Source organism: Ruditapes philippinarum, unplaced genomic scaffold (genome assembly GCF_026571515.1).
Source record: "Ruditapes philippinarum isolate M1 unplaced genomic scaffold, ASM2657151v2 ctg1895_1_1_1_1, whole genome shotgun sequence".
In the NCBI taxonomy this organism is placed as follows: Eukaryota; Metazoa; Mollusca; class Bivalvia; order Venerida; family Veneridae; genus Ruditapes; species Ruditapes philippinarum.
Genome location: NW_026857491.1, coordinates 99548 through 111207, shown reverse-complemented (window position 1 = coordinate 111207; position 11660 = coordinate 99548). Strand labels below are relative to the sequence as shown.

The 11660-nt window shown below is 30.9% G+C and overlaps 1 protein-coding gene across 2 annotated transcripts; it reads left to right on the top strand.

Moving 5' to 3' along the window:
- Positions 1-348: 348 nt before the first annotated feature.
- Positions 349-11195, top strand: LOC132749927 (uncharacterized). Of its 2 annotated transcripts, XM_060739869.1 has the most exons (12): positions 349-486; positions 844-909; positions 5621-5674; positions 6428-6478; positions 6771-6827; positions 7141-7215; positions 7531-7617; positions 8544-8684; positions 9080-9323; positions 9597-9742; positions 9914-10016; positions 10473-11195. In XM_060739869.1, the coding sequence occupies exons 1-12, from the start codon at positions 481-483 to the stop codon at positions 10556-10558; spliced, it is 1116 nt and encodes a 371-aa protein (XP_060595852.1). In that variant the 5' UTR covers positions 349-480; the 3' UTR covers positions 10559-11195. The 2 variants fall into 2 exon arrangements, with proteins under 2 accessions (XP_060595852.1, XP_060595851.1); XM_060739868.1 differs by lacking the exons at positions 349-486; positions 844-909; positions 5621-5674; ... (2 more) ...; positions 7141-7215; positions 7531-7617 and adding an exon at positions 2056-3344.
- The last annotated feature ends 465 nt before the right edge of the window (positions 11196-11660 follow it).

The following is an 11660-nucleotide window of genomic DNA, read 5'->3' as shown; positions in this document are numbered from 1 at the left end:
ATGTTTGGTTCAAGATGTTTACCATTTAATTAATGTACTTTTTTCCGGTGAAAGTTATCTTCCTATGTCACATGCTGTATAATAAATTCTTTTCGTCGGTCCATAAGAACGGTAATGGATAACAAGCAACTGACAGCACAAATAACTTAATTGTCGTTTCTTAGTTTTATGTACCTCAGAATATTATCACGATACATTTCATAAAGTTGAGAAGTGTCCTGTAAAAGGGCACGCTTTTTAAGACATAATGACATTGAATCATTATTATGATATTTAGTTATGTCATTCAGTGAAAGTTACCATCATTCTAACTCATCATAATTTTAGATATCATTTTATCTAATTTTATTAAGTTATGTCATTCATTTAAAGTTACTATCATAATTTTAGGTATTATTTTATCTTTTTTAGGCCCTTTGCAGCAAGAGTTGGTACATATATATTTAACCGAAGGCTTGGCCAAATAAAATCATTTAAGCAATGTATGTAAGTATCAATCTATATGAACTGCTATATCAAATGTTGCCATGTGCCATGTTGCGGGGTTTCATCGTTTACTACTCCATTTCTGTCTATTGATTCTTTAAGTGCTGTCAATTTTTAAAAGATGACAGCTATTGTACATTGTTTTAGTATAATAATTATATTATAGATCTAATTAGATTGCCTATAAAGGGGGTCTTCAGTGTATATATCTTAAATAAAATTAAATAACCCTTAACGCAATGTCATTTTCACTTTGTTCTTAGCTTGATTCGGTCCATGCTTACTTACTTTCATCATTGACACCTTGAAATTGTGAGATTTTGTTAATTTTATTTATTTTTCTCAAAATATTTTCAGCATAACTATGTAAAGGAAAGTGACGTTCCAGGGACGCATCAACCGTTTCGGGGCGCACCTCGTTATGTAAGTAATCAGATATTTACATACAAATAGTAAAATGAGATATTGTAATGATAAATAGTAGCGTTCAATGCAATCATTTTTTCAATTTTCAAATTAAATTATATTCTGGGATAGCAAGGAATTTTTATAGATTCACATGAATTTAAAACACATGTTGTCATTTCCCGTTTCACTATTGTTAATAAGCGCATCTTTACAGAATGAGTTCTGGTATTAGATTCTGTTATGATAAGTCTTTGTAGACTCATGTTGCAGAATAAAAACTCTAAAGATCTTCATTAAAACAACGACACGATCTTCATTTGATATTTCTACTTGCGTCTTTGGAGGAACATACATGTATATGGTGCTGTTTTAATACTCTTAACGGAAATTTATTTGGACATACACAAACGAATGATTAGTAAATTATCTTAAATGATAAAAGCTATTTACTGCTTTTATCAAATGCGGTATATTTGATGATAGAAATATACTTGAAGTAAGTTTAATTTGTTTAATTAAGAAAGAAAGTGTTATTATGAATGCATGTAATGAAAACATATGAACACAACGAATATAAACCTGAAACTCACAGGGAAAACTGGACTTTGCCAACTCTGTTACCTCGTTAAATTCTTTACTTACTTACTCACTTACTTACTTACTTACTTACTTACTTACTTAAATAAAACTATTAAAAAGGAAATAGCCGACGTCTATTCATAAACTTTATCTATTCATATAACTTTGTCCATTATTACTACCGGTATTTAGTTTATTTGGTTTTGAAAAAAATGGTTTGATAATTTCAATATCAAGCTTTTGCCCTAATTTTTTTCTGTTTTTTTTTTAACGGGTAGGTGTTAGTTGTAACTGGAATTGAATATGAAATAAAAAAAAAATAAGCATAACCATTAAAATCACATGTAAATTAATTGCTACACTCAATAAATTGTACTTCTAAAAATCAATTTTAACTTACATTCAAATATGATGTTTTCTCAAACTTCTAACATTGATTTAAATAGAATCTTTTCACACTTTTATATCAATGCACTGAAAGGCATCAATAATACCTGCTTTATTTCATTGATCAATATATGATAGAATTTTTTGCTGAAGTCTTTAATGTGTTGAAGAGAAACTATATTTGAACGCGTCGCTGGTGATGTATCGAAGAATATACTGAGCTTTCTTAAGCCTTAGCAACGGCTGGCATTGTGTCAGCAAAATAAAAAAGACAAGCGTGAAAAAAATGTAACTTTTCACTTGATTTTTTTCTCAGACAGAATTTTGTGGACTTATCTATTTTGTCTATCTGGTGCTTTTTATTTGGTTATTTTTAGTCGTGATCTATAAATCCTTGAAATATACACTGGATTATTTATTGCAACATAACGTCGGAAAAGTGTTGTTATCTTCAAGTCTTTAAAAGTGTCATTAGAAGATCATAAGCAAGTCGTACTACTTTACAGGTACTTGAGTATATTTTAACATTTTGACAAGCATATATCTTAACGTACAAAGTTTACACCCTTAAGATATCATAAGCTTTGAGTTTATAAAATTTATAAGCCTTCTAGACATAACACTGAAGAAATATGACATCCCGAACACCACCTCCTCAGAATTACCCTAGATTTGATAGTGAACCTAAAGAACGCATTGCCGAAAACTCCAATAAACGCGATAACAATGGTACAAATGCAAACAAAACGACGAACGACCAATCAAAGCCAGGCGGTAATAATAGCAATACTACAATCGAAAATAAACCGGTGAATAGAGGATATAGGCCTATACCTACCGAAAATTATAGTGCTTTGTTTGATATAGAATATATCCACGTGCCTTATGTAAAGAAAAAGGAAACGGTAGAGGAAAAGAATTTGAATGATGCGAACGGAAGTTTAGATAAAGAAAATAAACGTGAAATAAATACTGCAAATAGAAAAGATTCTCCTGGTTTAAAAAGTGAGAAAGACAATTCAGAGATGGCTTATGAAGGACGGAGGGTAGAACAATTGGAACAGAAGAATAAACTTCACTCAGCCAAAATCCATGACCTAGAACATGAGCTCAGGAAAGTAAAACTCGAGAATGATATGATCAAAGGACATTTTTCTGAACATGATGGGCCACATTCGCATAACGGACATTCAGACAGAGATACCCGTTATAACCCAGACAGAGATGCCCGTTATAACAGAGGTCCTGAAAGATATGAGGAAAGATCTGAGCCGCGGTATCCCGATCCATATGGTCAACGACAAGAACAGGCACCACCAGGTCCACCACCTGGCCGTCCGCAGTATAAGAATGAGCAACACCGACTTGGTTACAGAGATGAAGACACTTACTGGGGATTTAATAAACTTTATGATCCGCAATTCTTAACAGCTTATAGAAGGGAGCACATACCTTACTACGCAAATTTGGCTGAAAAAGAAAAGGTAGGAACATGTACTATAAGTTTATGATGCCATGCTAAGATAAGTGTATCATTTTTGTTTACAGATGTTTTTTTATAAACATCAAAGTACGATCTTGTTAAATGAATCTCTAGGCATTTTAAATTAGCATGATTGTAAAGGATAATCTTTATTTATCCATATACGTAAGACCGTGCAATTTCCTATCAACATAACTGATTGAAAATAGTTAAGCATTTAAGTTTTCTTTTGTATAGCTCGTGTTCCCTTTTCTTAAGTTCAAATAAGTAATCCCAAATATTTTAACTTCTTAATAAACCGAAATAAAATACTATTTGTAGAACGGCTTGTCTAAAAGATTACAATTTCAACCATGAATAAAAATATACATACCACTTTGTCTGTTTTGTTAGTTTTGTAACAACTTATTATTTGGTCTTAATAGCATTCTATTGTCGGCAATATCACTTGATAATTTTGTCTTTTCAAATACGTGAATATAATTTATGTCGGTACGCCATTAACTTACCTTTTCCACTTACGCGGTGGATGAATTAAAAAATGGCCTTCAAAATAAATTGTTTCTTTCAAGTATATTGTATTGTTAACTATATAACAGATAGCAAGTTTTCTTTCACTAATTTCACTTTTTGAATTGAAAGCTGATTTTCAAAGATATAAAGTGAAAAAATGTTAAATAAAGTAGTTCATTTTTCTTTTCAAACTAAGTACAAGTTATTTGTTCACAATTTGTTTTTTTTATTCATATGACATTTTTATCTGCAGCCGCAGTGAAGATAATTAAGGCAAACGGAGTTTGAATTTGAGTCAAGAATGAAAAGCAATCACCCTATGCCCCTACCGTTTTGGACAATATTAAAGATCAATTTTAACAAACAGTAATTGAATTTTTTTTCTTATATCACACTAATGGTATTTGTTTTGGTAATTTTCATTTTAACCAATAAGCATGATCCTGTGGATTTAAATTGTTAGGGAAAACAATTTGATATTATTTGAGCTGGCTGTAAATATCATAATCTAATATATTTGTGCTCATTTTATGAAAAATATATTGATTAAGTACTAATAATGTATACTAATACCATTAAAACCTTATTTCGTATTTGACTTTCTTTTCCTTAATCGTTCCCCGAGTTAATCGGATATCGATCTTGTAAAATAAAGTATAAAGATCAACCTTTCATGTGAATTAGGAGCTTTATAACGAAATCATTTAAACCTGATAAGAGAAAATGTCCCTCTATTCATATTGATCAAACGACCTTCCTATAATCCTTTGGTACATAACGATAGAGTTTTTAAAATATTTTCTTACTATACATGCTATATATATTTAAAGATTTATATTTAAATGCTATACTTTGTAAACACAGAAGCATATAATATTCTTTTTAGAGGTTCCTCATGTCGCTAGCAACGACATTAGATTAAGTACAAAACAAACAAATACATCACAGACAAGTGAAGGTTCAAGTTTTGCTTTAATGAAAAAAAAATTTAATTGCGCGCTTGTCTTTCGATCATCTCCCTTTCAAACACATCTACATTGTATCTTTTACATTCAATATGATATCAAATACACGTGTGCATTTCTGCATGATTCGTGCTTTTGGTAACCTTAAATATTCAATTTTACACACAACTCTCTCTTCAATTTTACTGAGTACATTCATTCAGATAAACACTTACGGCGATATCATACTTTCATACTTTTTATTTTTATTTCATACTTTTTATTAAAAACGAGACACATTGTCAATCAACTTTAAATGAAATTTGTCACTAAATACATGAATATGAAACAGCAAAGATATCTGTATAATATAATTTGTATACCATTAAGTAATTTAGTTGAACGTGAATTATGTGAATGTAAATTATCTGATACTAATGTAATAATGAAATGATTTGTTATCAAGAATGCCTTATATCCCCATATGTAAGCAAAACGTATTTTACTGACTGAATATATCACATTATTTTATATCAAATGTTTGATAACATAACTTCTCTTATTCGTGCTTTGCTTGTAAATGCTAGTTTTAGATTGTTGAAATATAGCAAATTATATAATTAATCTTATTGTTGTTACAGAAGGACATGCTGGACTACATTAATATACAATGTTATTTATTCCAGGAGATCAGTACAAACAGGTGCGTGTAAAGCAGCATATCAAAGATGGCATGCCGGTAGCAAACAGCGGTCATTTAACCTGATTTATAGAGCATATAGAATATTACTTTAATAACTTAACTTGTTGAATTTTGTAGCAAACTCAGTACTCCGATGACTACAATTATCTCCATGAAAGAGATCGACGCCAGGTCCAAATTACATGGCTTGTCTATGCACTATATAATCTCTACATCTAGTCTTTGATGTCCTACCTTCTTAATCACAGCTATGTTTTCTTCTAAAATCTGTCTGCTTCACAGATATCTTTCCCTGATATTATTTGAACGCGTGGTTTGATTTTGCATCTTAATTAACTCTCAATGTGCAGACTCTGAAAAGTTACTTTGGTGTTCTACTAAAGCTATTCTTTGTCCATAATTATACATTGTGTTTCTAATCGCATTCGTTTTCTGAGTCTGAGTGTTCGTTTTATCACTTTCATGAAAGTTTGCTCACTTGTCAGTTTGGAAGAGGTACAATGTTGTTCATGTTTCTATTTTGTCATCTCCTTGTAGTATTGCTCGGCCTGTGAATGGTGCACAGTAATTAAGGATTGCTTTTTGTGTTAATTTTGGTGGATTCATAAGGTGTTGATGCACATTGATCCTCTATACGAACACAAAACGTTTATAAAGATACTGATTATAATTATCTAAATATTTTAAACAATTATTCTGTTGTTTTATATTAATACTGTTTATTATACTCCTGTAACTATTCTAGTGTACAAGTTACAGTGATTTATATAAAACCTCAACTTGAAACTGTCCCTCGTGTCAATAATGTGTGCAATGTTTCATTTTCTGTTATGACTTTTATGTCATGGATCTATTTTTCGTTTCGTAAAAACAATCTGTGTTGAACAAAATATGATTTAACCGCGTATTTATTATAATCATTAGGAGGAAGAATGGCGCCGTAAACGGAGGGAAGAAGAGGCTATGCTAATGAGGGTACAGGTCGAAAAAAAAAAGAAAATCGATTTTAGTATTTTATGTTACTTGACTTACTTTTTAAGTAAAAGAATAGAATATGTTTCTATATAAGACCAAACATTTACAACGAAAACGTATTTTCAAATACAAGTATTCTTTTAACATAGTTCAATTCATGTTGTTATGCCAGTTTACACATAATGTTATAGTTCTTGTTTCTTTCGAAGAAGGACATTTACTAAAATATTTGCTTTACCTGCTTCTTTGTACAATATTAAAATACAGCTTCAGATATATATATGCATTTCAGGACAAACCAAAAACCTTTGAATACACCGCCCCTTACCAGGCCGATCAACCCCCGAGGGTGTGTAGAGAATAAATCTGACTTATAAACCTATTTTTAGTATTGGTCACTCTTTTACCGTGACCATTGTTTTTATGATATTATTATACAAATCAATATATTCAATATGTTTTCATAGAGAACTAAATTGACGAGACTGTATTTATAATTTAATACAATTTGATAAGAGGTTAATTCATACTGTTATGTAAAATATAATCAAATATTATAAAATGTCGTAGGAAAATCTAATTCAACCTTAAATAGCAAGTTACAAAAAATGTAAATGTATCAAATATTTTGTATGTCAACAGTAAACCATATCTTTTTACAGGACATCAATAAATACTTCCACGATTCCAAATATCTTAACCCTCCAACTGAGGAGAAACCGGATGAATTCTATTTCGTATGTTACTGCCAACTTCCTTTACAATCCTTTTCAAACAAATAATTATGGTCTCAAAGTAAAATACAAGATTGTTGTTCAAAAGCAGACCTCTAAGTAATAAAGAAAACATCAATGCATATCTTTTATAGCTTGCACTTTTGTGAGACAAAACGCTGAAACGCTGATGGAATATAAGCTTCTATGAAGTATATTGAAATCTTATTTTTTTTCCAACAATCTTTAAAAAAATAAAAATAAATAAAATTGAAAGAATATGAAAGGAAAATCTAAATACACATCTTGTTCATCAAATGAAACGATTGTTTTTCCTAGGGCGCGCATGCTCCATTCAAACAAAATCCAGGGACGGGCATGTCGACATATGAAAGGGCGTTTACTTCACCACGATACGGTTATATGGTATTAATTAAAACATGCATTGGATTTTGTCATACACTTGTCATACACTTGGGATTTTTAAATGCACTTTGTTGTTTTATGGACGGTTTGGGTGTGTATTATTTTGTGGACGGTGTGTGTGTATATTACATTTGGTTATTACACATTGGGATTTCAGCTGAGACGAACATAGCACTATTCTACCGAAGATGTATCGCTATCTTTTAGTACCTATAGCTCCTGTCATTTTGACACCATCATATCCTACAATTTCTCTTTAAAAAATGCACTATAAGAGCTTTGAATGTCGGTTTGATATGTTTATGGTTTACTGTGTGCATGTATAAATGTGTTTGAATGGATGGTTTAATGGATGGTTTAATGTGTAAATGCACTATTTGTTGTGCCGAATTTGAAAAAGATAAATGCTGTTTTGCAACTGATGTGTTGATATCGGTGTGTTGAAAAATCGGTTTCTGTCTTAATTTGACTTGTTTTCCTGCTTTATACCATTGTTGCTTATCATGTAAATCATGAATTCCTGTCATTTAATGGTTATATATATCTATCATATATAAATCATTTCAGTGAAACTGATATGAGTACATGTATACATATTGTCATATATAAAATTAAGTAAATGTGTAGCAATTGTATTGAAATCTTACTGTGAGAAATGCATATAAACAAATAGTCTTATTGACTTACTTTCTAACTTTAGTATTAGTATTTCTCTGTACACATATTAACAAATATCATGAATAATATTATTACTTAATGATATACATGTAGCAAGAACGGGTAGCCGATGGATTATACGATTTGCTTACAGTGGTTAAGGCGATGTACAATTGTATGAAATTTTTAGTGTGATTTATGCATTTAAAAAAATTAGTTGACTTTCCTATTTATTAGATTTATATGAATACTAAATGATGTAATTGCAGCAAGAGCAGGTAGCCGGTGGGTTATATATTATACGGTTTGCTGACAGTGGTTATGACGATGTTCTGGTTGCTCTTAGACAGCTTCAGCCAATAATGAAAGCCAACAGGGGACATCTCCTCGGAATTGCCAGAAAACAACACGTAAGTACACCAATTCCTATTTTATACTCTAAAAATATGCTATAAACCTCATGACATCTGACAGGAGAATGGTCAGTTTATTTTTTTGTGTGTAATCTATACAAATAGACTTATTGTAGACACATTCTTCTGTACCTTAGCTTGAACTTGCGTATGTTTTGATGATGTTGGCAATTAGCCATATATAACATTATATAACATATATATATTCTTAGAAAGTGGAATTGGCAAAGAGCATGCATTACAATGGATAATTGCATTTTCGGGTTGTTAATATGGATTTCCAAAATTATTAACGTTATTTATAGAATTGTATAAATGTTGAGTGCCGGTGGTGATTGTTACTGTTGTTCCTCTGTCGTATAGATGTTTACTTTTTATCGTAATTGTTAAAGGTGTATCCACTAGAAGGAGATCCTGAATGGTGGTATTCTAAAGACCAGCATTATAGACATCCTAAAATACGCGTACCTTACAAGGGTGTTGAAGAGGCGATTGCAGTGTTCTGGTTCCCGTACAAAGAGAAGGCAAAGGCTTTCTATGATAACAACTTCCACAACCGGTTTAGAGACCACAACTTCCCTACCACACGGTCATTTGAAGGACATTATATTCCACTGCTTACGCCACCAATACTTAGTAAGTGAACAACATTCATTATCACTTACACTCCTTTTTTCATTTTCGATTGCATGATTGATAAAATAATGCTAATATGATTAAAGTGAATATTTTTACAACGCAAAAATTATCCAATCATATTGTTTGATTAAACCATTTACATGTTCATTCTGTCAGCTGTTCTTGTGACATTACACTTCTGTACAGATTTTGCTCGTTCATTAAAACGTGTTTACCTACAGTCATATCGTCTTTTTATCACATTTTGTTTTCATGTTCCTTCATTTCCAGGGGACTTGAACACATATCTCGTTATTGAGTTACTAAATGCAAAGAGATATTACCCAGAAGATATGCAGAACTTCCAAGCCAAAGCACAAGATGCTGTTTTGAAACGTGTCAATAATTGCTTACCATTCGTCGCATCGGCACTAGAGGTACTATAAGTTTTCATATCATCTGTAGTGTTTTAGTAACCTTATTAGTAATAATATTGCTCCAATTTCTTTAAAATATCAAATGTTTTATAATTGCAACACCATTTTTTTGTTTCAAACATAGCATTTATTTCGTCTAAATAATTAACATAAACTTCTGACTTTATTCAGGGACGAGAGTCGTTTAAACCAGGTCCATTGTTTGATAACAGAAGTAAAGTTTTCATCAGCCGCTTTGACTCGATGGTGGATTTGTCAGAGCTATGGATGTCGGGTAACGCATTTTTATGTTTAAAAACACATAAACTTGTTATAATAAGTTATTTGTACATATTTATACTCGTTTATTATATTTATTTAACAGCTTTAGTTAAAAGTTGAAAATAAGTAAAACTTCAATTCAGCGTTGTATTGTTTTCTGGTCCTTCAGGATCATTGATCCAACGCGTAAGTGTTGATTGATTAATACCTCTTAAACCGGTACTGGGGAGCAAGAGATGTTGCAAATGATATCTCACAAACCGATGCAGTCTTCAATTCCATATAATATTCTTGTTGTCATTGCTTCCGATGGATCGCCATATTTTTTTCTAGATTATGATTTTTTATTGCAATATAAGGCATTTGTTTGTGGAAACTACAATTCTTAATAAAACTTCAACAATAATGCCAATAATTGCCAATAATATTTGTTGCGTTAGTATAATTTTGATTTTGTCGATATTTGCAGAAACCATACAAAGTGAGTTGATGCGTAATGGATTAAATGGGCCAAGACATGTGTGGGCATTTTCTTTAGTGGACTTGGAGGACTAAATGTTGATTATCGAGATGAGGACTAGATGTCTAAATGTTTGTCCTTTATACAAAAAAATGCAAAGTGATATGAGTATTTCTGAAAAAAGAGGTGTCCAAAAGAAACTTTGAAATTGCTCAACTGTTAGTGATAAAAGTAGTATTTTACCATATACATAATATGCATAATATTCATTTATACGTTTTAGATACTAGATGGAACAGTTCGCGAGTATAATTGATAAGTGTTTTGTTATATTTTAATAATTTTTAATTTTTTCCTATATCAAAGAGTGATACTATAAGGAACGGGTGGACAAATCAATTAAGAATGTTTATACAGATTGACTAAATGCCTTTATATTGTTTTACATAGTTGCGTAAGCATAACATGATCAATGGCAATTTGTTATCTTAATTCATATACAAGCACGGGTCATTTTTTCTTTTCTGGATAGTATGAATTACAAGAAAAATGTACTAGTAATTTTGATCACAACTGTCTTGTAATTTGTTGTGTTTGAAACTAACTTGTGTTGTATTTTTATTTTTCATTTTTTAAGTGTCCTATTTGTTGACCATTTCGTACAAACCCCCTCATATGTTAGATCAATTTTTTTGTCAGCAATGCATTTTCATGCATTTTTATCATCAGTGATAATATCAGTGATAATCTTTCAGATTGCTATTAAAATATGTCTGTTGTCTCATTATTATTTTCTCACGTGTAAATATTAGTTCACTTTAAGACAGTTTGAGGGGACACTTGAAAAAATGATCAGCACGTATCAAATTCGAAAGGCTAATTATCTTCCATGAAAAAGAATCTTTATTTATCTTAGACGTATTATCTTAATTAGCAAAGAGTGAGACAATGGTGAAGTGATTTGTAACATTATTGTATGCAAGCTGTACTTGTGTTTTTGAATGTTCATTTGAGTATATAATTCTGTATACACCTGAATAAACAAACTTGTAATACGATGACAAATGTCTAGAAGTGTTTTGTTTGTATACGTATATTCAAGATGATTTAGAATTATACAATTTTACAAGTTTGTACTTTGTTTTTATGAGAAAGAATTACTTATTAGCAACTTAGTGATATAGTCTGATTTTATTG

Bases quoted from the DNA above. Each gene is read 5' to 3' on its own strand.
- LOC132749927 (XM_060739868.1), top strand. From the start codon at position 2,493: ATGACATCCCGAACACCACCTCCTCAGAATTACCCTAGATTTGATAGT. The intron at 3,345-8,543 runs GTAGGAACATGT...ATGTAATTGCAG, and splicing joins ATTTGGCTGAAAAAGAAAAG to CAAGAGCAGGTAGCCGGTGG. The intron at 10,017-10,472 runs GTAACGCATTTT...CGATATTTGCAG, and splicing joins GTCAGAGCTATGGATGTCGG to AAACCATACAAAGTGAGTTG.